The sequence below is a fragment of the Grammomys surdaster genome, unplaced genomic scaffold (assembly GCF_004785775.1).
Source record: "Grammomys surdaster isolate TR1022 unplaced genomic scaffold, NIH_TR_1.0 126531, whole genome shotgun sequence".
NCBI classification, from domain to species: domain Eukaryota; kingdom Metazoa; phylum Chordata; class Mammalia; order Rodentia; family Muridae; genus Grammomys; species Grammomys surdaster.
In genome coordinates, this window is record NW_021621323.1 from 17,022,668 (window position 1) to 17,043,385 (window position 20,718).

Here is a 20,718-nt window from a genome sequence, read left to right on the forward strand (position 1 = left end):
CAGTGGTGGGGAGATTGTAAGAAGTGCAACAATTCTCTGATGGATCCCATTAGCTTCATAAATACTGTAAGATAGTATGGATCCACTGGTTGCGGGTCTCACTTCCATGCAGGAGATCTGAGTTCACACACTTATTTTAAATGGATAGCATGTATTGGAATGACTACCCAGCTTAGAGCTGATGGGACAGAAGGAGGAGCTGGCATGATCATGTATTTTTTTTTATCTTTGAGCCTTCATAGACTCCAGAGCCCACCACAGTACTTGCTATAAGAAACGCTCAGTGAATATCTAGTTCCAGCAATCACGATTAGCAAGTAATACAGCTGAATTTTAAAGAAATATATGTGAACACTAAATAGTCAAAATATTTTACAGTATACTTTTTGAAAATTAGCATTTTTGTCATATAATTCTACTATTGTGCAAGGAATTTTTGTTTGGTTGTTGTTTTCGAGATGGGGTTTTTCTGTGTAGGCCTGGCTCTTCTGAATTTGCTCTGTATCCAGGCTGGCCTCGAACTCAGAGATCTGTCTGCCTCTGTCTCCTGAGTGCTGGATTAAAGGCATTTGCTATCACTGCCCCCAACCCCACCTGTTTGTTTGTTTATGAATGATAGGGTTTCACTATGTAACTACCACTCTGTTTGCATTTATTTATTTATTTATTAATATAAATGAATGACAGGGTTTTACTACATAACCACTGCTCTGCTTGCTTGCTTGTTTATTTATTTATATAAATGAATGAATGACAGGGTTTCATTACATAGCGCAGGCTGGCTTCAAACTCCTGGATCCTCCTGCCTCAGCCTACCAAGGCCCTTACTGCTCTCCTTTTACAAAAGCTCGCTAACTTGCCAAGGTTACTGTGCTAGTTAGAGTGGAGATTCAATCGTACACAAGCTAGTCAGTACTGCAGTAAAAGAAACCCACAAGCATACCTCAAATGTTAAAAAGCCAGGCCTGGCAGGCAGCTAATTGGTTAACGGGAAAAAGAAAAACTTTTTTTATGAACAGGAAAACAAAACAAAACAACAACAAAAGAAACCGAGCCTAATTAATCCTCTATAAAAGAGTTAGGAACTAAGAAGATAGCCAGAAAGCGGCTCCCCGCCCACAACCACCTCTGCACCCTTTATTTGGTCCCCTCATGTGACGTCATATCTCTGGCGTCCTGGAGGCGGGACTTCCTGTCCGGGCTTATCCCGTTTCAGGAGCGCCGGAAATCCCTTCTGAGGGACGTGAAAGTCTCCGGGTCAGAATCTTTGCGGGACCGGTGTTTCCCGGTTTGGCAGGAGAATTTGCATTTTGGAGGGCGCGGAGTCTGTCGGGGTGGTGCGAAACAGGAGCTGGGGCATGGACAGCCGCCTACAGGAGATCCGGGAGCGACAGAAGTTACGGCGACAGCTCCTAGCTCAGCAGGTGTGCGGCCGGGTGGGAGGGAGCACTCATGCGCGTGCGCCCCTCTCTCTCTCTCTCTCTCTCTCTCTCTCTCTCTCTCTCTCTCCCCCCCCACCTCCCTCCCTCTCTCCCTCCCTCCTCCCTCCTTCCCCCCTCCCATCCTTTTTTGTGAATTCGCACGCCAGCCCCTGTCAAGGTCTTTGTCCCGGGACTTTAATTCCCCAGTCTCCTCACGTGCCTGTCAAAGTCATTATGTAGAAGACCAACCGCTGCCAGTCTTGGGCCTCCTGGACCCACCGTTGCGGGCATGGACTTGAGTGGTGGGGATAGATTTGGTAATTGTCGGTGAGGGCTAGTAGTTGCTACAAGGACAAGCGGCAGTTTTAGCCCCTACATTTCACCTTCACTGTTTAAACAGTGTTTCGCGTCTTGCCTTTATTCCAAGACAGCTTCAAATTCTTTATTTTTTTTAAGATTAGTTTTTATTTTTAATTATGTGATTTTGTCCCTGTGTGCATATGTACACGTGAGTACAAATGCCAGAGATGCCGGATCTCCCTGGAGCTGGAGCTACAGTTGGTTGTGAGCTTCTCTGTGGGTGCTGGGACTTGAACTCAGGTCCTTTGGAAGAGCAGTGCATGTTCTTAATCGCCGAGCCACCTCTCTAGTCCAGCTTCACATTCTTGAGATTGGTTTTGGAGGAAGTTTGATTATTTTCTTGAGATCCTGTCGAAAGACTCATTGGAAGCAACCTAAGAATAACTTTTAGATTCTGCACTTAAAACCCAGACTCCCTTCAACGAAACATTTGAACACTTACTTCGTAATTATTAGAGACAGGAGGTGTTACACTCACTTGTTAAATTAGGAATAGGTTTCCAAGATTGTTACCTTTTCCCTGTCCTCACCAGAGAATACACTAGGATTTGTGTCTCCAAAGATTACTTTCCAAACCTTACACTTTCACTGAAGCTAGTGGATGGGTATGTGAGTCCTTGCGTTTGGTAGAACACACATGCAGGGAGTACATACTACAAGCTGTTACTGAACGTCTGAGGCTGTTTTCATTACACCACACAGACCAATATAAGTGATGGAGGGAAATGCTCAAAGCTTTAGTGAGTAAGTTTTAGATTTCCAATGAGTCTTTTGACAGGATCTCAAGAAAATAATACAAACTTCCTTCAAAACTAATCCAGAATGTGAAGCTGGCCTAGAGGGGTGGCTCAGCGATTAAGGTGGCTTGCTGTCATGTTCCATTGCTAAATCTTGGGTTCCTCAAAGAACTTTGTGAAGGAGTGACTTGTATTCTGAGATGAGAATTACAAATAGAGAGTCATGGGGAGAAAATTAGAAAATGTTCTAACTATAGGTAGTGGGTGTTGTGTCCTCTGATGGAAAAGAAGTGGAGAGGATTTTTTATGGAGGAGTTGAAACTGATGGCATTTCATGTATTGGAAAAGAGTTTTTATCGGAGGAATGAGGGCAGTCATGCAAAGTGGTGGAGAATATTTTGTTGTTCAATGTCAAAGCTGCTAATTTGCAGCACTGATATTTTTGAATACCTTCTTGCTCTGGAGCTAAGAGCAGACTTTCTTATGCCGGTCTTGTGCCCAATACTGAAGAGTTCCTCTGCTATTCTGTGTTCTTAGTCAGACTTTGAAGGTTTTCTGTGAATTGGCTCTATTCAGCTCAGCCTTTGTCTACATTTGTTGCATGCTGCAGAATTTCTCCAGTGCCCACTTAAAGTTGACATTATTATTTTTAAGCTATTAGTAAATTTTATTAAAAATTTAGCTCTAATGAAACTGAATGCATTTCTGTGAGAGCATGAGACAAATGCAATACATAAAGTGGTTCATATGAAGCGCTTTGCTGTTTGTGTTATTGCTACTAACGCCAGCTTGTGTTTCATTCAAAGTTGGCTAAAGGGAATCATGTTAATTTCAAATATAACCAAATGCATAAAATATTCTCCAGCTGACAGTCACTCTTAATTAAAATGATGTTCCTACCGTTCACTTACAGTTTATCTTGCAAGCCTATTGATAGTGTGCTGGGGTGGTGTTGCTTTTATAAAATACTTGATATATTAAAGTTAGCAACACATTTTGGGTGTGTGAACAGTGCGTTGTGATCTAACTTTGGGTTCTTGCTTCCTAGTTGGGAGCTGAAAGTGCGGATAGCATTGGTGCTGTGTTAAATAGCAAAGATGAGCAGAGGGAGATCGCCGAGACGAGAGAAACCTGCAGGTGTGTTGAGTAACCTTTTTAGTGATGTATTTATGGTGGGAAAGGCTTTTTTGTTAAATTTTCTGTCGTAACTTATTTATGGGATTATTCCGGGGAATGAGACAGTTGTGCTATGTAGCCCACGTTGGCCTCAAACTTGCAGCACCTCTGCCTGAACCTCTTGAGAACTGGAATCTCCCATAAAGGGTTGATTTTTAAAAAATAAACAATTAACTATAGGTTTGAGTATGTTTTTAAGAAAACTGTGAAAATGGAGATTTTTGGAAACAGTTTTAAATGTCAGGTTGAAATTATGAAATATTTTTTGAAAACTCTGGGTTCCTATTTATAAAGTAGGTGTAAGTGAAATGTTACACTAAGAATTGGCTTACATTCCATAAAGTCAAATTATAATTCATGAAAATATACTTCAAAAGTGGTATTGATCTGATAATTCAGAAAACATCTCATAATTTTTTGTTTTCTAGATTATCAGTTGTATCAGTTTGGCTTACAGAGCATAATATAAAATATACGTAAACTAGTACAAATGGTACATAGTTTAAAAGTTTCTTTTCATAATACAGTCTTTATACTAGCTTATTTTTTTCATTTGGTTGCTTTCTTTTAAATAAAGCTACAAATTACTGCCTTTGACTTTAAAAAATAGATATTTAATCAGGAAGCATTTGACTTTGTTGCTCTAACTTGTTAATAATACAAGCAGACCCGTGTGCACCTTGTATGCTCCTCTGAGATAGCTGCGGTTTAATTCTCAGGGCTTCCTATGATACGTCTGCCCCCATTTCCAAACGGAAGTGTCTGGACGAAGGAGAGACCGATGAAGACAAAGTAGAAGAATATAAGGCAAGTGGGAAGTGAGATGGTCTTATGTACGGTTGAGAAAAAATGAACCCCTCTAGTAGATTCGTCTCATTTAGAGGCTGAACTTTAAGATGTGCTAAATCCTTATGAGTAACATTTATGTTTTCAGTTAAAGACTTATATCAGTTTGCTCATTTTATGTAAGCATATGTGGCTTACATATGATGATATAAAACACAATATAGCTATTGGTAAATATTGGCAATAATACTCTTTTAGAACAGCAAAAAAGATAAACATAAACTTTCCGTGGTATAATTGTAGTAGATTTTCGGGGCTGCAGCAGTCACTTTTTAGTGACAGTGTTCCATATTAACAGCATTAGATAGTATAGTTAAAGTGTTTTCACAACTCATGGGCTCCACAGCAGTGGTATAATCATTTCCAAAAGAACCCAAGCTAAACTTCACTTTTTAAAATAGAATCTTGTATTAATTCTTTAGAACCCAGAGTCTAATTTGTGCTGCCTATAGACGGTGTGTGTCTATTCACTGGGTCATGGTTATCCGCCAGGAACCATATCCTAAAGAAAGGAGCCTCCCCACCAAGCAGCACTCAGCTCTTACTAGTTCCTCAGCTAGGGATGGGGGACTTATGAGCCCCTTCCCCCACCTTCTATGGTGGAATGTTGAGTAGCTTGATCTTTTGTAAGCAACCAGGGCTGTTGTAAGTTCATGGATGTAGCAGTCTGTCCTGTCTGGAAAATACTGATTCATCTAGACCCTCCATAACCTCTGTCTTTTACAGCCTTTTTACCCCTCTCCCTTTTTCTCCTATGTTCCCTGAGCCTTGGAGACAAGTTGTAATATAGATGTCCATTTATGACTGAGTGTTCCACAGACACTTAACACAGACTGGTTGAGTCTGTATTAACTACCATTCACTGCACAAAGAAGGAATGAATAGTGAGAGCTACACTAATCTCTGAGTATAGAAATAGCCTATTTAGAGGGCAGTTTGATACTGCGTCCACTTGGTTAATCTGTGGGGTTTATGAGCTCCCCAGACATTAAGTCATGGTCAGATTTACAGCAGCAGACTTTCATTTCCTCTTGTAGAGTGAGCCTTGAGTCCAGTCAGAAATTGGTTGTTTACCCTCATAATATTCATGCCATGATAGCACTATATGCATATCTTGCCAGGCCAGTTGTTACATCATGAGGTTCACAGCTGTATAAAGGTTTTGGTGAGTTTTCTTTCCCAGCAGCCTGCATAGCACTTTCCAGCCTTGGCTGGTACCAGCTTGGTTTCTCCATGTCTTATGACTCAAATATGTGTATCTGTGGTAATAATGTCTACCATCAGGTTCTGGTGGGTGATCAAAAACAATGTCAATAGCCTATTTTTTGGGGGGGTTATCTTGATACCCCTGACCAAAAATTCATATCTCACACTGACACCTGTGACTTCTGGAATTTCTATTTGGCAACCTGTGGCTTCTGGAAGAGGCATTATCTTCTGTGTAGGGTAACTTGACTTAAACTCCTCTCGATAAATGTATTTAAATATCTTATAAAATGGTACATTTCCATGTGACTTTTTTCAAACAACCTTAATGCTAGTTAAATCCCTGCTCTCCAATCCATGTAACCCCTTCCCAACCCTACCTATTTGTTTTCTAACCTGAATTTGGTTTCTAACACCCATCCATAGGTTCCAGTACTCATATGTTCATGCCATGAACTCTTGCAGAGTACCCGGATTCAGTTCTCAACACCCACATGGTGCCTGACAACCATCTGTAACTCCAGTTCCAGGGGATCTGAGGCCCTCTTCTGATCTCTGAGGGCAAAACACTCATACTCATAAAATAAATAAATCAACAAATTTTGTTTAAAAGTAAATCTAAATGTATACTAATATAAACATATCTGAGGGGAATAAAACTCCCTTAAGGTGTAGTAATTTACTATATATATAAGTGTATATATAAAACACAAAATATATATAAACAAAGAAATGTATATGATGTGCATATATATTTTTGTTTTTTTGAGATAGGGTTTTTTTGTTTGTTTGTTTGTTTGTTTTTGTAGCCCTGGCTGTCCTGAAACTCGATCTGTAGACCAGGCTAGCCTTGAACTCGGACTTCTACCTGCTTCTGACTCCCGAGTACTGGGATTAAAGAAGTACCACCACATCTAAATATATATATTTTAAATGTTTTCTTGATCTTCCCTTTTCAAGGATGAACTAGAAATGCAACAGGAGGAAGAAAATTTGCCATATGAAGAAGAGATCTACAAAGATTCCAGTACCTTTCTTAAGGTAAAATAAAGAATTGTCAAGTCTTAGAGCTTTCATATTTGAGCTCTGTACTTTAAAGGACTTCATTTTCTTTAGAAGTTTTTCAGTTTTTGAGAGATCTCTATATAAAAACAAAGATCTTAAATTACTCATGAAATACTCTTCTGATTATTTGGATATTTAGCCTATAATAATGGTGTATTCATACCCAATATCTTGATAAGTAATGTTTTAGTTTTTCAATGTAGTTTTTAGTGTTTTCAAATATTAGTGCTTTTTTTAATGTCATACTTTGTACACCTTCTTAGTAAAGACACACAAAGTTAGTGTATCTGCCATGAGAGTGCATACTGTTCATTTAATTTTGACCATTTCTTTAGGGAACGCAGAGCTTAAATCCCCATAATGATTACTGCCAACATTTTGTAGACACTGGACATAGACCTCAGAATTTCATCAGGGATGTAGGTATGTCAGCTTTATTTGGACTATCCTGCTAAAATGTATTGCTCAATGCATGTGATTTTTGTATTTTGTAGATTATGTCTAACAACTTTTTTCAGGCTTGACTTTCGCCCTTGGGTCTCAGTGCTTCTAGTCTACCTTCCTTGCCTTTAAGCAATGCTGTCTCTCTGTACTTTTTAAAAGCAATTTATATACCTTATAATTAACCCATTGAAAGAATATAATTCAGTGTTCTTTTAGTGCATACAGAGCCTTCTTAGCAACCATTAGCAGTCCGTTTTAGAATATTTGCTTCTCTAAGGAAGCTTTGTACCCATTACCAGTGGGACTTCATTTCCTCCTCTAATCTGCCCCTCAGGCCTAACCACTAATCTGTTTTCTTTCTTTGTAAGTCTGGCCATTCTGGACATTTCATATAGTTGAACTCATACAACATGGGGCCTTTTGTGCTTGGCTTCTTTGAGTTAGGACAGTGTTTTCAACAGTTATTAGTACTGTAGCATATATCAGTACTTCTTTTTATTCTCAAATAATAAATAGCCCATGTGATGGTGAATGTGTACACATATACATAGGTTTTATTTAGTCACTTAGGTTTACAGTTATAGATTATTGTAGGTACTCATGTAAAAAGTATACAGCATGTACTCACTTTTTCTTGAAAAAAAAAAAACTCTAGAGAATAGAATTGATGGGTCACATAATTTTTTAAAATAAGTTTTTTTTTAAGTGTGTTGATTCTGTGTTTGACTCTTAGTGGTACCACCCACCAAAGGTTTTAAACCTGCCATGCCAGTTGACTTTCCTATGAGTAAAGTCTGCAGGTTCAAGTCTCTTCACCTTCTGTGTTACTGTCTGTGTTTTTTACTATAGCCATTCCAGTGAGTGTTAAGTATAGCATTGTAGGTTTTTGTTTTGTTTTGGTGTTGTTGTGTTGTTGTGATTTTTTTTGTTTAATGTATATGAGTGTTTTGCCTTCATTTGTGTCTGTGTATCACTTGCATGCGTGATGCCTTTGAAGGCCAGAAGAGGGCTTCAGGTACCCTGAACTTGAGTCATATTTGGTTGTGGTTGTGAGCTACCATGTGTATGCTGGGAACCACATGTGCCCTCTGCAAAAGTAGCCAAGTGTTCTTAACCACTGAGCCATCTCTCCAGCCCCATGATGCTTTTAAAATACAGTTTTATTTGAGAACTTCAGTTATGTGCACTGTATAGACACTCTCCAAGCTCCTCCTGTAACTGTCCCATTCATGTTCTCTCTTTTAGTTATTGTTATATGTACATGTATGTGCCTTCATTTAGTGTTGCTTTTAAGTGCTTGTGACCAGAGCTAAGCACATACTATTTGGTAACTCGCTCCTAGAGGAAACTTATTTTCCCTGTCTCAGGTGGGGGCACCAAGTGGAATTTCCTATGTCCATGTCAACTAGTTTTGTCATTATGCTGGTCTTGTTCAGGCAGCCATATTGTTGAGATTTCATAGGTATGTTTTTCCCTATTGTGCCTAACAGTAGGTGAACAGCCTGTTCAGGTCTGCTGACCTTCTGTTCCATCCATGATTTTTCCCAAGCCTTAGATGTAATGGTTGTATAGTAGATTTATCTGTTGGAGTTGGGCACCCCACAGTCTCCTCTTCACTGTCATTTGACTGGTTGTAGATCTCTGTAATAGTCTCCATATGTTTAAAAAATTTTCTTTGATATGGGGGTAAAAGCTACTCTTATGAGTATCGGATTGTTTAGAATACAGCTGGAAATGATACTAGTTTAAGAAAATGACAATAGTGGTTTCTGTCAGGTCTATGACCGCTGGTCACAGTAGTTGACTAGGTTTCCAGTACAAGGCAAGAATTCCCTCCTATCAAGAGGGCCTTAAGTCCATCTAGATGGCTGTTCATTATCCCAAAATGTAAGTGTCATTATTGTACCACTGGGAGTCTCTTGCCAGGCCAGTCACTGCTGTGGGTCATAGGCTTTAAAGCTGGGGAGCACTGCCATTTTGCTCCCTCCCTCGGCAGCGTGAATAGCACCTTTGAATACTCTGAGAGCTGCTCCTCAGGGAGGAAGCTTCCAGGTCAGTTCCAGCTTGATCCTTCCAAGTCCTGTGCCTAGAGTGTGTGGTGTCAGTAGGATCTTAACTTAGATATGTGGGTGCATAGGATCTGTTTGTGGTTGTTTTGTTTTTTTGTTTTGGTTTGGTTTTTAAAGATAGTCTAATTGTGTAGCTCAAGTTGACCTAAACTTTGTATCTCCCAAAGTGAGCATCCTTTTGCCTTAGCTTCTGAGTTCCAATGATATGACTCTCTGCCATCAGACCCACATTCTATTGTGATTTTGATTTATAGTTTCTTGGCAAGTAATGATAAGCTTAGCATCCTATAGATGCTAAGCTTAAATATCTTAAATATCTTTTAAGAAATAACCAAATATTGTACCTTTTTTGTCTTTTTCCTATTGAATTTAAAAGTTGTTTGTATTTTTTATAAACACACACGATTTATAAATATTTTCTCTCATTCTGCTAATTATCTTTTTAGATTCTTGATAGTGTCATTATAGCACACAAATTTAAATGTGACATAATTTTGTCAGCTGTAAGCATCATCAATCACCCTTGAAGAATTAATTTAAGTGTGATTTTTAATGTATTGTTTTTCTTAGTACTAGGGTGTGAACTCAGGACCTTGTGTGTGCTAAGCAAGTGTCAAGCCCTATTTTATTTTATCGTTTGAGACAGGGTCTATGTATGCTGCCTGGACTGACTGTGAACTTGCTCTGTGGCCCAGGCAAGCCTCCAACTTATGATCCTTTTGTTTCAGCCTGGTCAGTGGCTGAGATTGCACAAATATACCACCATGCCAAGCTCTGATTTTAATGTTTTTATGAGTAGAATTTAGAGATAGCATTAAAAAGTTACAATAAATTACATACTTATATTTGAATATAAACTCATTTCTTAAGATACCTGCTTTCCCAAGATAAAGAAACATATATGTAAAGTTATTATAAATTGAGAAAAGGTTGTATTGATGTATCTTGAGTCAAATGGAGATTTGAATTAACTAAGAACAAAATGCCTTATGTTACAACAGTGAAAAAACAGAAACAAAAACCCCACTCGGTACTTTTTACGATGGCGTGATACAAGGTGCCTGATTTCTCCAGGATCTTAATGTCAACAAACAAGGAACAAGGCTGATATAAACTCCCACGTGCCACAGATCTGTTCATCAGATCACCAGGGAGGACAGGTTTCAGATTGCTGCAGGCTCTGCCTTCTGTTTTGCAGATGATAAGGGGTTGGCTATTGTATTAAAACCTGACAGAATGCAATCTTCAATCATTTTTATTTTAAATGTTATCTAAATCACCAAATGAGGGAGCTTTATGACTTTTTTCTACTTTTACTTTTCCTGTTAAAGGCTTTGAGCTCTTCAAAGGTATATTTATTTTTAATTAGGTATATATGCCTGTGTGTGGTGTGTTCACATGAGTGCATGTGCCCACAGAGGCCAGCAGAAGGTGTCAGATCCTCGGGACCTGGAGTTCAGGCGGTCGTGGGCCATCTGCTGTGAATGCTGTGAATGAACTTGGGTCCTTTGGAAGAGCAACAAGCACTCTACAGCTGAACCGTCTCTCCTGCCCCATACTTTTAGGTTTTATGTTAAGGTGTTTATATAATTTATTTTCTTGTCAGTCTTTCTTATGTGTAAACGTGACCTACTAGTTCTAATTTAAAGTGATGTTGAAGGAAGACTCATAACTTTTGTATTCAACTTCAGTTGAACTGAAATTGAGAATTGACTATTTTTTCCTCCTTAGGTTTAGCTGACAGATTTGAAGAATACCCTAAACTTAGGGAACTTATCAGACTAAAGGATGAGTTAATAGCTAAGTCAAATACTCCTCCTATGTAAGTAGTTCATGCTTTTTCTTTCCAACTCTGACTTGCATTATCAGTCTGTTTACTCTATAGCTTTATTCTTTCTTATTTTTAGTAAAATACATTATTTTGGAACTAAGTCTATAGTGGCTTCTTATTGAACGTCCTAGTTAGTTTAGGAGACTTGTGAATTCTGACTCATAGTCTTCATCTGTAAGTTAGAGATGCCCTTTCCTGGGGCTGGGGGTTCTTGAAACAGCCTTGCAAATGCCTGGGGCTGGGGGTACTTGAAACTGCCTTGCAAACACCTGGCTCATGGTGCTTTGCTACCTGTCTTGCATTTTTGCTTCAGAGTTGGGGAATAATCACTGTACTACATGGGCAGGCCCTCTCCGCTCCGTAGAACTTGATGGGAGCAGGTCTGACGCTCTCCCTATGAGCTGAAAGACAGGGAAATCCTTGTTCTTCAGAGATGACGATGACCCCATTATAGCCTGGGACAGAACCCACAACTAACCCTGTATAGAGATGGAAGGAGAGAAGCCACTAACTGCACAGTTGCTCTCTGACACCATTTGCATACCATGGCCTGTATGCCACTCCCCAGTAATAATAAATGTTTTCTTCAGAAGTGTCCTTGAACTTAAAATACTTTCATACTGTGTGAAAATAACTTCATCAAAGGCTAGTAGTAATTTTCATTAGGTAGTGTGAAAACACTGTTAATATAAATATCTTTATTAATAAACAAGCTAATAATTGAAATCATGTCCATATTTACAAATTTGGTATTCCTAAAGGAGGAATTTGAAGATTAGGTGTCATTTTTCTAACCTAATTAAATAATTATATTCTTTTCATAATGGTAATACATAATATAAAAATTAAAATAGGTTAGAGATTGTATGAGTATAGATTTTCAGTATAAATATAAGAATTTATTCTGGACATATATGGAGAGTAATATGTTTTTTATCCTTCATTATAAATATCTCCATGTCCTAAGAAGACATTGATGATGATATAAAATCTACAGTAAAACAACAGATCTACTAGAAAAAAACTAATTAGTAGTTAGCTCATGATTATCTTGAAAATAATGTTTAGCAATAGTTATTGAATAATATTGGGTAAGGAATTCCTTCATTACCACCAGAGATATTTCAAAATCCTCCCCCCTCTCCTTTTAATAGGTACTTACAAGCAGACATAGAAGCCTTTGACATCAGAGAATTGACACCCAAATTTGATGTGATTCTTCTGGAGCCTCCTCTGGAAGAATACTATAGAGAAACTGGCATCACTGCAAATGAGAAGTGCTGGACATGGGATGATGTATGGTGAAGCGTTAGACATTGTAATGGCGTATTTACCTCCCAGAGAATACATGCTTATTTGACCAGAAAGCGGGGTTGAGTACACTTTACCATGGTTTCTTAGGAGCTTAGTCTTTTGTTTGACAGCCATTAAGGTTTTGAAGGTTTTAATGAGGTCAGTGAAATCCCCTGATTGGCATGAGGGCTGGACTAGAGGGCAGTAAGTACCAACCACGGGAAGGCAGGAGACTTGGGAATACTCACATGTAAGAGATGGGTCCTGCAAATACCTGGACCAAAGTGGTCCTCCTACCTCAATCACCCAAACTGTGCCTATAGGCATAGGACATTTCATTTTGTCAGTAACTCTGGGCTACTTTAACCTCTGATTAACTCTGCTTCTTTTATAAGCTCTGTAGTAAATTCCATCATTCTGTAAATGTACTTTCTATGAACTCTTTCTCTTGAATGCATAAGAAAACAAGTATATGTTTATGTCTTTTTGCATATATGTGTGTATTGATTGTATATAGAATAACAAAACAGCATATCAAAGTAACTTCCGGCATAGAGTTTATTTTCTATGCTATTTCCTAGAATATCTGAAGAATACATTTGTACAGATCCTAATAAGTCTCAGTAGTTATTCTTTGGGCTTATGATAAATGTGATACGTTTGGTGCTATATTATTTCGATTTCTTCTAGATTATGAAGTTAGAAATTGATGAGATTGCAGCACCTCGGTCATTTATATTTCTCTGGTGTGGTTCTGGGGAAGGATTGGACCTTGGGAGAGTAGTAAGTTGGTGTTTGTGTTTTGTTCCTAATTTTTTTTCAGGTGGATTCTTAAGTTAATTAGGAAAAGAACATAAAATATTTTATAGGCTACAAAGATTAATGTGCTTTTGCCTTCTATTTTTTTGACTAGTTTAAAAATAACAAGAATTAAAAACATAAGGTATTTTATTTTGAAGTATATAACATTGTATGTGATATTTGGTCACAGTAACAAGAAAAGTAGCATGCAGATATCTAAACGATGTATTTAACATCTGTGTTATGCCTCTATTTCTTCTTGTTTGTGCTCTGAAATCTGGTATCCCTCTATAAAACTTCTTAATTCTGGTTATTTTAAGTATTTTTTTTAAAGATTTAACTTTGAAATTATTTCTAGTGTTTGCGAAAGTGGGGTTACAGAAGATGTGAGGATATTTGTTGGATTAAAACCAATAAAAACAATCCTGGAAAGACAAAGACTCTAGATCCAAAGGCAGTTTTCCAGAGAACAAAGGTATTGTCTTTTTTTTATCTTGTTTTCTTTATTTTCATTCTCTTAAACTTTTCTATATTACTACATACTGTGAAATAAATTTCAGCAGCAATGCATTTAAGCTTGTAAAGTAGTGTGAGCATTACAGACACATACCCAAGATACTTTAAAAGTGTCTCCTTCTCAATCCTGGACCAGTGCACACTGTGCTGCTAGACAGTGGGTTTCTGTATATTGTAAACTGATGTAATTCCCAGTCAGGTGTGTATGCTCTGATACACCTGATTCGCAGAAGTTTCCCTGCTGTACGCTGAGGAAGAAGAAGTGACATCGGGACTCAGTAGCTGAAGTCATGCTTGTCTGATCTCACATTGTCTTTCTATACAAGAACTAAGGGCTTCTGCTGCATATGACTCTTGTCTCACTAGTGTAAGCTGAAAGAGCTTTTGCATGTTACACTTTGGAAGCCACTAGAGGGAGCATCTATCTTACTAGGTTTTCCTTGGACTAGATCACTTATGTGACAGCATTTAGGAAATCTCCAGGTTGGTGACACTGTGGAATTGCTGAGAGAGAGGTGTGCCTGGAGGCAGCCTAGAATTCCATCCTCTTTACCCTAAAGCTTACCACAGGTTTCTTTCCTGTTACCATCCTCTGCCTAGTCTTGAGTTTCGCCTCCTTTTATAAATATGGTATAATAAGTAAGCACTTTTCTTAATTATATGAGCCACCCGGGCAAGTGTGTGAGCCCAGGGGGGCCATTGGAACCCCAAATTTATAGCTTATTGGTGTTAAGTTTATGACCTGAAGTGGAGTGCTATCTTAGGATAACATGCCTTTAGCCATTGGGGTCTGTACTCATGGGTAGATTGTGTCATAACTGAACCGATGTGGAACAGAACTACAGTCAGAGGAAGGTGAGAAATTACATGGTTTGGGAAATCCCAGCATACCTGTGTCGGAAGTGAGGTAGGATTTTGAAAGTATTTGAGAGACCGTAGAAGAGAAAAAATGTTTTTCCCATTTTCTTGGCAGTTGTCTGACAGAGATGGAGGATTTCCTGTCATAATTTTACTATAAACTATATCTCAACGATCCATAGAAGTGAAGATTGTTTTAGAACTGTTAAGAAATGACGATAAACGCTGTGAGATCGTGATTGTTGGTAATGAGAGTTCACTGGTGTGCTTTGTTACAGGAGCATTGCCTGATGGGGATCAAAGGAACCGTGAAGCGAAGCACAGATGGGGACTTCATTCATGCCAATGTTGACATTGACTTAATTATCACAGAAGAACCCGAGATTGGCAATATAGAAAAACCAGTAGAAATTTTTCATATAATAGAGCATTTTTGTCTTGGTAGAAGACGTCTTCATCTCTTTGGGAGAGATAGCACTATCAGGCCAGGTAAGACCTCAGTTTTGAAAAAAGACAGTTTTTGTTTGTTTGTTTGTTTGTTTATTGGATATTTATTTACATTTCAAATGTTATCCCCTTTCCCCACTTCCCCATTGGAAACCTCATAGCCCATCTCTCTTCCCTCTGCGTCTATGACAGTGTTCCCTTACCCACCCACCCACTCCCGCCTCTCTGCCCTGGTATTTCCCTACACTGGGGCATCAAGCCTTCACAGAACTAAAAGCCTCTTCTCCCATTGATGCCCTACAAGGCCATCATCTGCTACATATGCAGCTGGAGCCATGGGTCCCACTATGTGTACTCTTTGGTTGGTGGTTTAGTCCCTGGGAGCTCTGGGGGGGTCTGGTTGGTTGATATTGTTGTTCTTCCTATGGGGTTGCAAACCATTTCAGCTCCTTCAGTCCTTCCCCTAACTCCTCCATTGGGGACACAGTGCTCAGTCCAATGGTTGGCTGTAAGCATCTGCTTCTGTATTTGTCAGGCCCTGGCAGAGCCTCTCAGGAGACAGCTATATCAGGCTCCTGTCAGCAAGTGCTTCTTGGCATTCACAGTAGTGTCTGGGTTTGGTGACTGTATATGGGATGGATCCCCAGGTGGGACAGTCTCTGGATGGCCTTTACTTCAGTCTCTGCTCCACATTTTATCTCCATATTTCTTCCTGTGAGTATTTTGTTCCCCCTTCTAAGAAGGACTGAAGCATCCACACTTTGGTCCTCCTTCTTCTTGAGCTTCATATGGTCTATCTTGGGTATTTCGAGCTTTTGGACTAATATCCACTTATCAGTGACTGCATACCATGTGTGTTCTTTTGCGATTGGGTTACCTCACTCAGGATGATATTTTCTAGTTCCATCCATTTGCCTAAGAATAGCTGAATAGTACTCCATTGTGTAAATGTACCACATTTTCTGTATCCATTTTTCCGTTGAAGGACATCCGGGTTCTTTCCAGCTTCTGGCTATTATAAATAAGGTTGCTGTGAACATAGTTGAGCATATGTCCTTGTTATATGTTGGAGCATCTTCTGGGTATATGCCCAGGAGTGGTATAGCTGGGTCCTCAGGTAATGCTATGTCCAATTTTCTGAGGAACTGCCAGACTGATTTCCAGAGTGGTTGTACCAGCTTGCAGTCCCACCAACAATGGAAGAGTGTTGTTTCTCTTTCTCCATATCCTCGCCAGCATCTACTGTCAAGAGTTTTTGATCTTAGTCATTCTGACTGGTGTGAGGTGGAATCTCAGGGTCATTTGATTTGCTTTTCCCTGATGACTAAGGATGCTGAACATTTCTTTAGGTGCTTCTCTGCCATTCGAGTTTCCTCAGTTGAGAATTCTTTGTTTAGCTCTGTACCCCATATTTTAATAGGGTTATTTGATTCTCTGGAGTCTACCTTCTTGAGTTCTTTAAATACGTTGGATATTAGCCAGCTATCAGATGTAGGGTTGGTAAATATCTTCTCCCAATCTGTTGGTTGCCGTTTTGTCTTATTGACAGTGTCCTTCGCCTTACAGAAGCTTTGCAATTTTATGAGATCCCATTTGTCTATTGTTGATCTTAGAGCATAAGCCATTGGTATTCTGTTCAGGAAGTTTTCCCCTGTGCCCATGTGTTTGAGGCTCTTCCCCACTTTCTCTTCTATTAGATTCAGTGTATCTGGTTTTATGTGGAGGTCCTTGATCCACTTGGACTTAAGCTTTGTCCAAGGGGATAAGAATGGATTGATTTGCATTCTTCTACATGCTGATTACAAGTTGAACCAGCACCATTTGTTGAAAATGCTGTCAAAAAAGACAGTTTTATCATTCCTTGAGATGTGGATTTTAAGGTGTAGGACATAGCCTGTGTAAAATAAAAGTTTGATGTATTTGATTCCTCTTCTCTCTACCTCATATGTGAGCAATTTTAGCAAATCTTAGCAAAATGAGAAGTCACAGAATTCCCATACACTCCCTGCCCTACACATGCGCACCCACTCCCATTATCAGTATTCCTCACATAACTATACAAAGCCCATAATTTATATTAGGATTGATATTGGTGGTATCTATGGATTTAGATAAGTTGGTTATAGTGTATGTCAAGCATTGTAATATTATACTGAGAACTTTTTCTGCCTAAGTCTTCTGTGCTCCACTTAGTTTTTGGCGCCTCATAATTATCCAAATTTTGTATACGTTGTGATGTTTCTGTACATGTGTATAGTAAGGTCAGGATCATTTTCGTATGTATCACCTCAGTTCTTTGTAGTGGGAAAATTTAAACTCTATGCTGTTTGGGAGTATTCTGTCATTACCCTTAGCTAAGCCATGCATTACTGTGTCCTGGATTTGTCATCGTCTGTGACCTTCTTTCCCTCACTTTTATATGGTCTTTTGCAACCACTGCTCTAGTCTCTGCATCTTCCAGATGCACATTTTGTTTTTACTTACAAATGAGAATATGTGGTATGTGTTCATCTTTGCCTGACTTATTTCAGTTAACATAATGCCCTCCAGTCTCATTACAGTCAGTAACAGTATATGACATTCAGTTTATCCACTCACCCTTCAGTGGACACCTAGGTCACTTCCATATCCTGCTTGTGTGAATAGTACTACAGGCTGGTTTTAGTTCCTTTAGATACGTACCCCAGGAGTCGGGGCTCTGGATCAAATGGAGTCCTCTTTCTCATTCTTTGAGAAACCTCCATAATGTGCTTCATAGTAAGTGGTGTAATCGACCTTCCTATCAGTAGCGTGTGGGAGCTCCCCTTCCTCAGCCTCTCCATGTTGCAGTAATTATTTAAAATCGGCCGCTGGCCAAGCCGACTATCTAAGCTGCAGCGGCTCTGCCTAGCCCAGCTGCCATGTTTTTCGGCCTGAGGCCATGTGAACTGGCCCACCAGAAACAACAGCCCTGCCACCCACTGGATGCCAGCGTGAGAGATGGCTCTGCCAATCTTCCACGCTGTCTCCACAAGGCAGGGGATTGCCCAGACCATTCCACCATCCATGCGGGCCCAGTAAGAGAATGAGACTCTAGTTCTTATAGATTAATCAAAGGCTTTATATGTTTGATAATGATTAATAGCAAGATGCCCATACAAAGAGAGTTGCATCCCAATTAGCTAACCTAATTATAACTTTATAAGTTGTTCCCCACGACTGCTCTCCATACCTGTGTGGTTCTCCATCCTCCTACATCTTTGCTCTCTCTAGCTCCTCCTCTTCCTTTTTTCTCTTCCTCTCCCAACTCCTTCTCTTCCTCTCCTTACTCCTCCCACCTTAGCTCCTCCTACATCTCCAGCCATACTAGTTCTTTTCCCTTTGTTCATAGCCATCTGACTGGTGAAATTCTGAGTAAGTTGAGATGATACCTCATTGTGCTTTTGTTTGCTTAGTTATGAATGGTGGTGTATGTTTTTTCGTAGCCTTGGCTGTGTATATCTTCTTGCGAGGAAAGCCATTGCCCAAGGAAAGATGACATGAGGAGGGCCAATATGGTTGTGCTTAGGTTCCTAGGGCCTAAGAACTGAGGATATTTTGTATAAGAGAAAGGCACGTTTTTTTTCTCAAGATTTAATGAGAAACCAGTAGCCCCATTTTCATAAGTAGGAAAGACATATGTATATACTTTATTAACCCAACCCAAACATTGTATATTAAAATATCTTTTATAAGTGGTATTCTAACAACATAATACACAGATGAGGAACAGTAAGGATGATATGTAACAAAAGCTATTATCTAGAATGAGAAACAAGGTATGTGCATATGAACCTTTTACATTATGACCATGGGTGTTGTATATTTAATACCAGAGGTGGTAGCTGTGTGTGTAACTGAGCCATCTTGAGAATGTGTTAAGGATTTGAACTATCCCCTAAAGGACTACCAAAAGAGAAAGGAGATGGAAAATGTTTTCTGTTTTCCCCCCTTTATTTCAGGCTGGCTCACAGTTGGACCAACACTAACAAACAGTAACTACAATGCAGAAACATACGCATCCTATTTCAGTGCCCCCAATTCATATCTGACTGGATGTACAGAGGAAATCGAGAGGCTTCGACCGAAGTCACCTCCTCCCAAATCCAAGTCTGACCGCGGTGGTGGAGCTCCCAGAGGTGGAGGGAGGGGGGGAACATCTGCTGGTCGTGGGCGTGAAAGAAATCGATCCAATTTCCGAGGAGAAAGAGGTGGTTTTAGAGGGGGTCGTGGAGGCACACACAGAGGTGGCTTTACACCTCGGTAACTGTTACAGACACTTAACAATGTCCCCTCTGATCTTTATTGTGGAGACTTGCTTCAGAACTCACTCCCAGCTTGCACTTTGCTTTAGTTTCTCATGCTGCCAGAAAGATCTTTGCCACCCTCACCCCACCCCCCACCCCCAGGTCCTTGCCGTTGTCACAGACTGTAGTTTTGCTCAGGGTAGGCGAGTCACGTGTAAGCAACACTCAGACACTGACTTGACTGATTTCAGTGAAGGCTTTGGCTTCTTGGAAATAGGTGCGCAGTGGTTTCGGCATCTCAGAGGTGTCTGGCAGGAGAGGTGCTGTGTTCCCTGTCATGGCTGCCACGGCAATAGGAGACTGGGAACCTGGGAGAACAGAATTGAGAGAGGTGGTCACCTTTCTTTGGGCTTTTAATGTTTTCTTGTTGAAACACTAAAAAGATGTAGTTTTTCCCTTTACTTTTAAATTCTAAAAAAATAACATGAAGTATCATTTGAGTACTGAAGACTTGGAGAGATGAAATGAAATCACTTTCTTCCATATCTGAATCTGAGGGGGCTGGAGTCCTCAGGGCAGGTCATGGAAGAGGCAGAGCTTCCTAGATTGAAAAACAAAACCAAAGCTTATCATAATGTAAACTAGCTGCTGCAGGTGACTCATAGTCCTGCTTCTTAAGAAGCAAGAGAAGGCAGGCACAGATGCAGGTAGGAGGGCTGTGGTGTGGTCTTCAACTTGGACTGACCTTCGGAGATGATTCATATTTAGCAAAGGTAAAAACAGATTTGCTGGGGGGAGGGGCTGGTTTAAACGGTTTAGAAAATAAAAGCTTGATGATGAGGAAATGACATCTTTAAAGTTGTTATTAAAGAAAATTTAGGTAAAAGCAATTACAGAAAACCCTTAAGGATACAGCTTGGAAGATGGAATTGCAGTTGCCTTTGATAGAACTATATGGTGCAGAACTCTCTGCGACGCTGATGGTCAGATCTCTCGGCTGTGGAAAGCTTCGTACTGTTGCCTTTCTGCACCTTAAGTCATGTTTGAATGGATTTGGATAGGCCAGATGAGATAATACCATTGTTGTTCTTGGTAACTCCTTTTTTATTTTGCTATAACTTTTCTAATAAAATTTAAACCTTTGAAAAGAGTTTATTGTCCTTAAATGCAGTTACTATTATTAACAAATGAAAAGGGACAAACCTAAGGTGACACTCCTCCCTTGGTTTGCATTTGAGTGGCTGTTCTGTTCTACCTGTCAGATATGGGCTTATTGACAGCCTCGGGACACACAGTTCAAAGGCCTTTAAATGCTTCATGAGTTTGGCTCTCTCAACCAATTGGTGCTTTCTAGTACAGACAACCTTTAGCTCTCACAGGTGA

The 20,718-nt window shown here is 39.7% G+C and overlaps 1 protein-coding gene across 1 annotated transcript; it reads left to right on the forward strand.

Moving 5' to 3' along the window:
• The first annotated feature begins 1,203 nt into the window (after positions 1-1,203).
• On the forward strand, positions 1,204-20,485 carry Mettl14 (methyltransferase like 14). The gene is made up of 11 exons (XM_028760495.1): positions 1,204-1,424; positions 3,567-3,655; positions 4,414-4,501; positions 6,707-6,787; positions 7,147-7,234; positions 11,056-11,146; positions 12,310-12,451; positions 13,139-13,231; positions 13,608-13,724; positions 14,902-15,112; positions 19,051-20,485. The coding sequence occupies exons 1-11, from the start codon at positions 1,359-1,361 to the stop codon at positions 19,353-19,355; spliced, it is 1,371 nt and encodes a 456-aa protein (XP_028616328.1). The 5' UTR covers positions 1,204-1,358; the 3' UTR covers positions 19,356-20,485.
• Positions 20,486-20,718: the final 233 nt, after the last annotated feature.

Excerpts from the sequence above, each read along its gene's own strand:
- Mettl14 (XM_028760495.1), top strand. The coding sequence starts at position 1,359 with ATGGACAGCCGCCTACAGGAGATCCGGGAGCGACAGAAGTTACGGCGA. Across the intron at positions 7,235-11,055 it reads GAATTTCATCAGGGATGTAG|GTTTAGCTGACAGATTTGAA; the intron begins GTATGTCAGCTT and ends TTTCCTCCTTAG. Across the intron at positions 15,113-19,050 it reads AGATAGCACTATCAGGCCAG|GCTGGCTCACAGTTGGACCA; the intron begins GTAAGACCTCAG and ends CCTTTATTTCAG.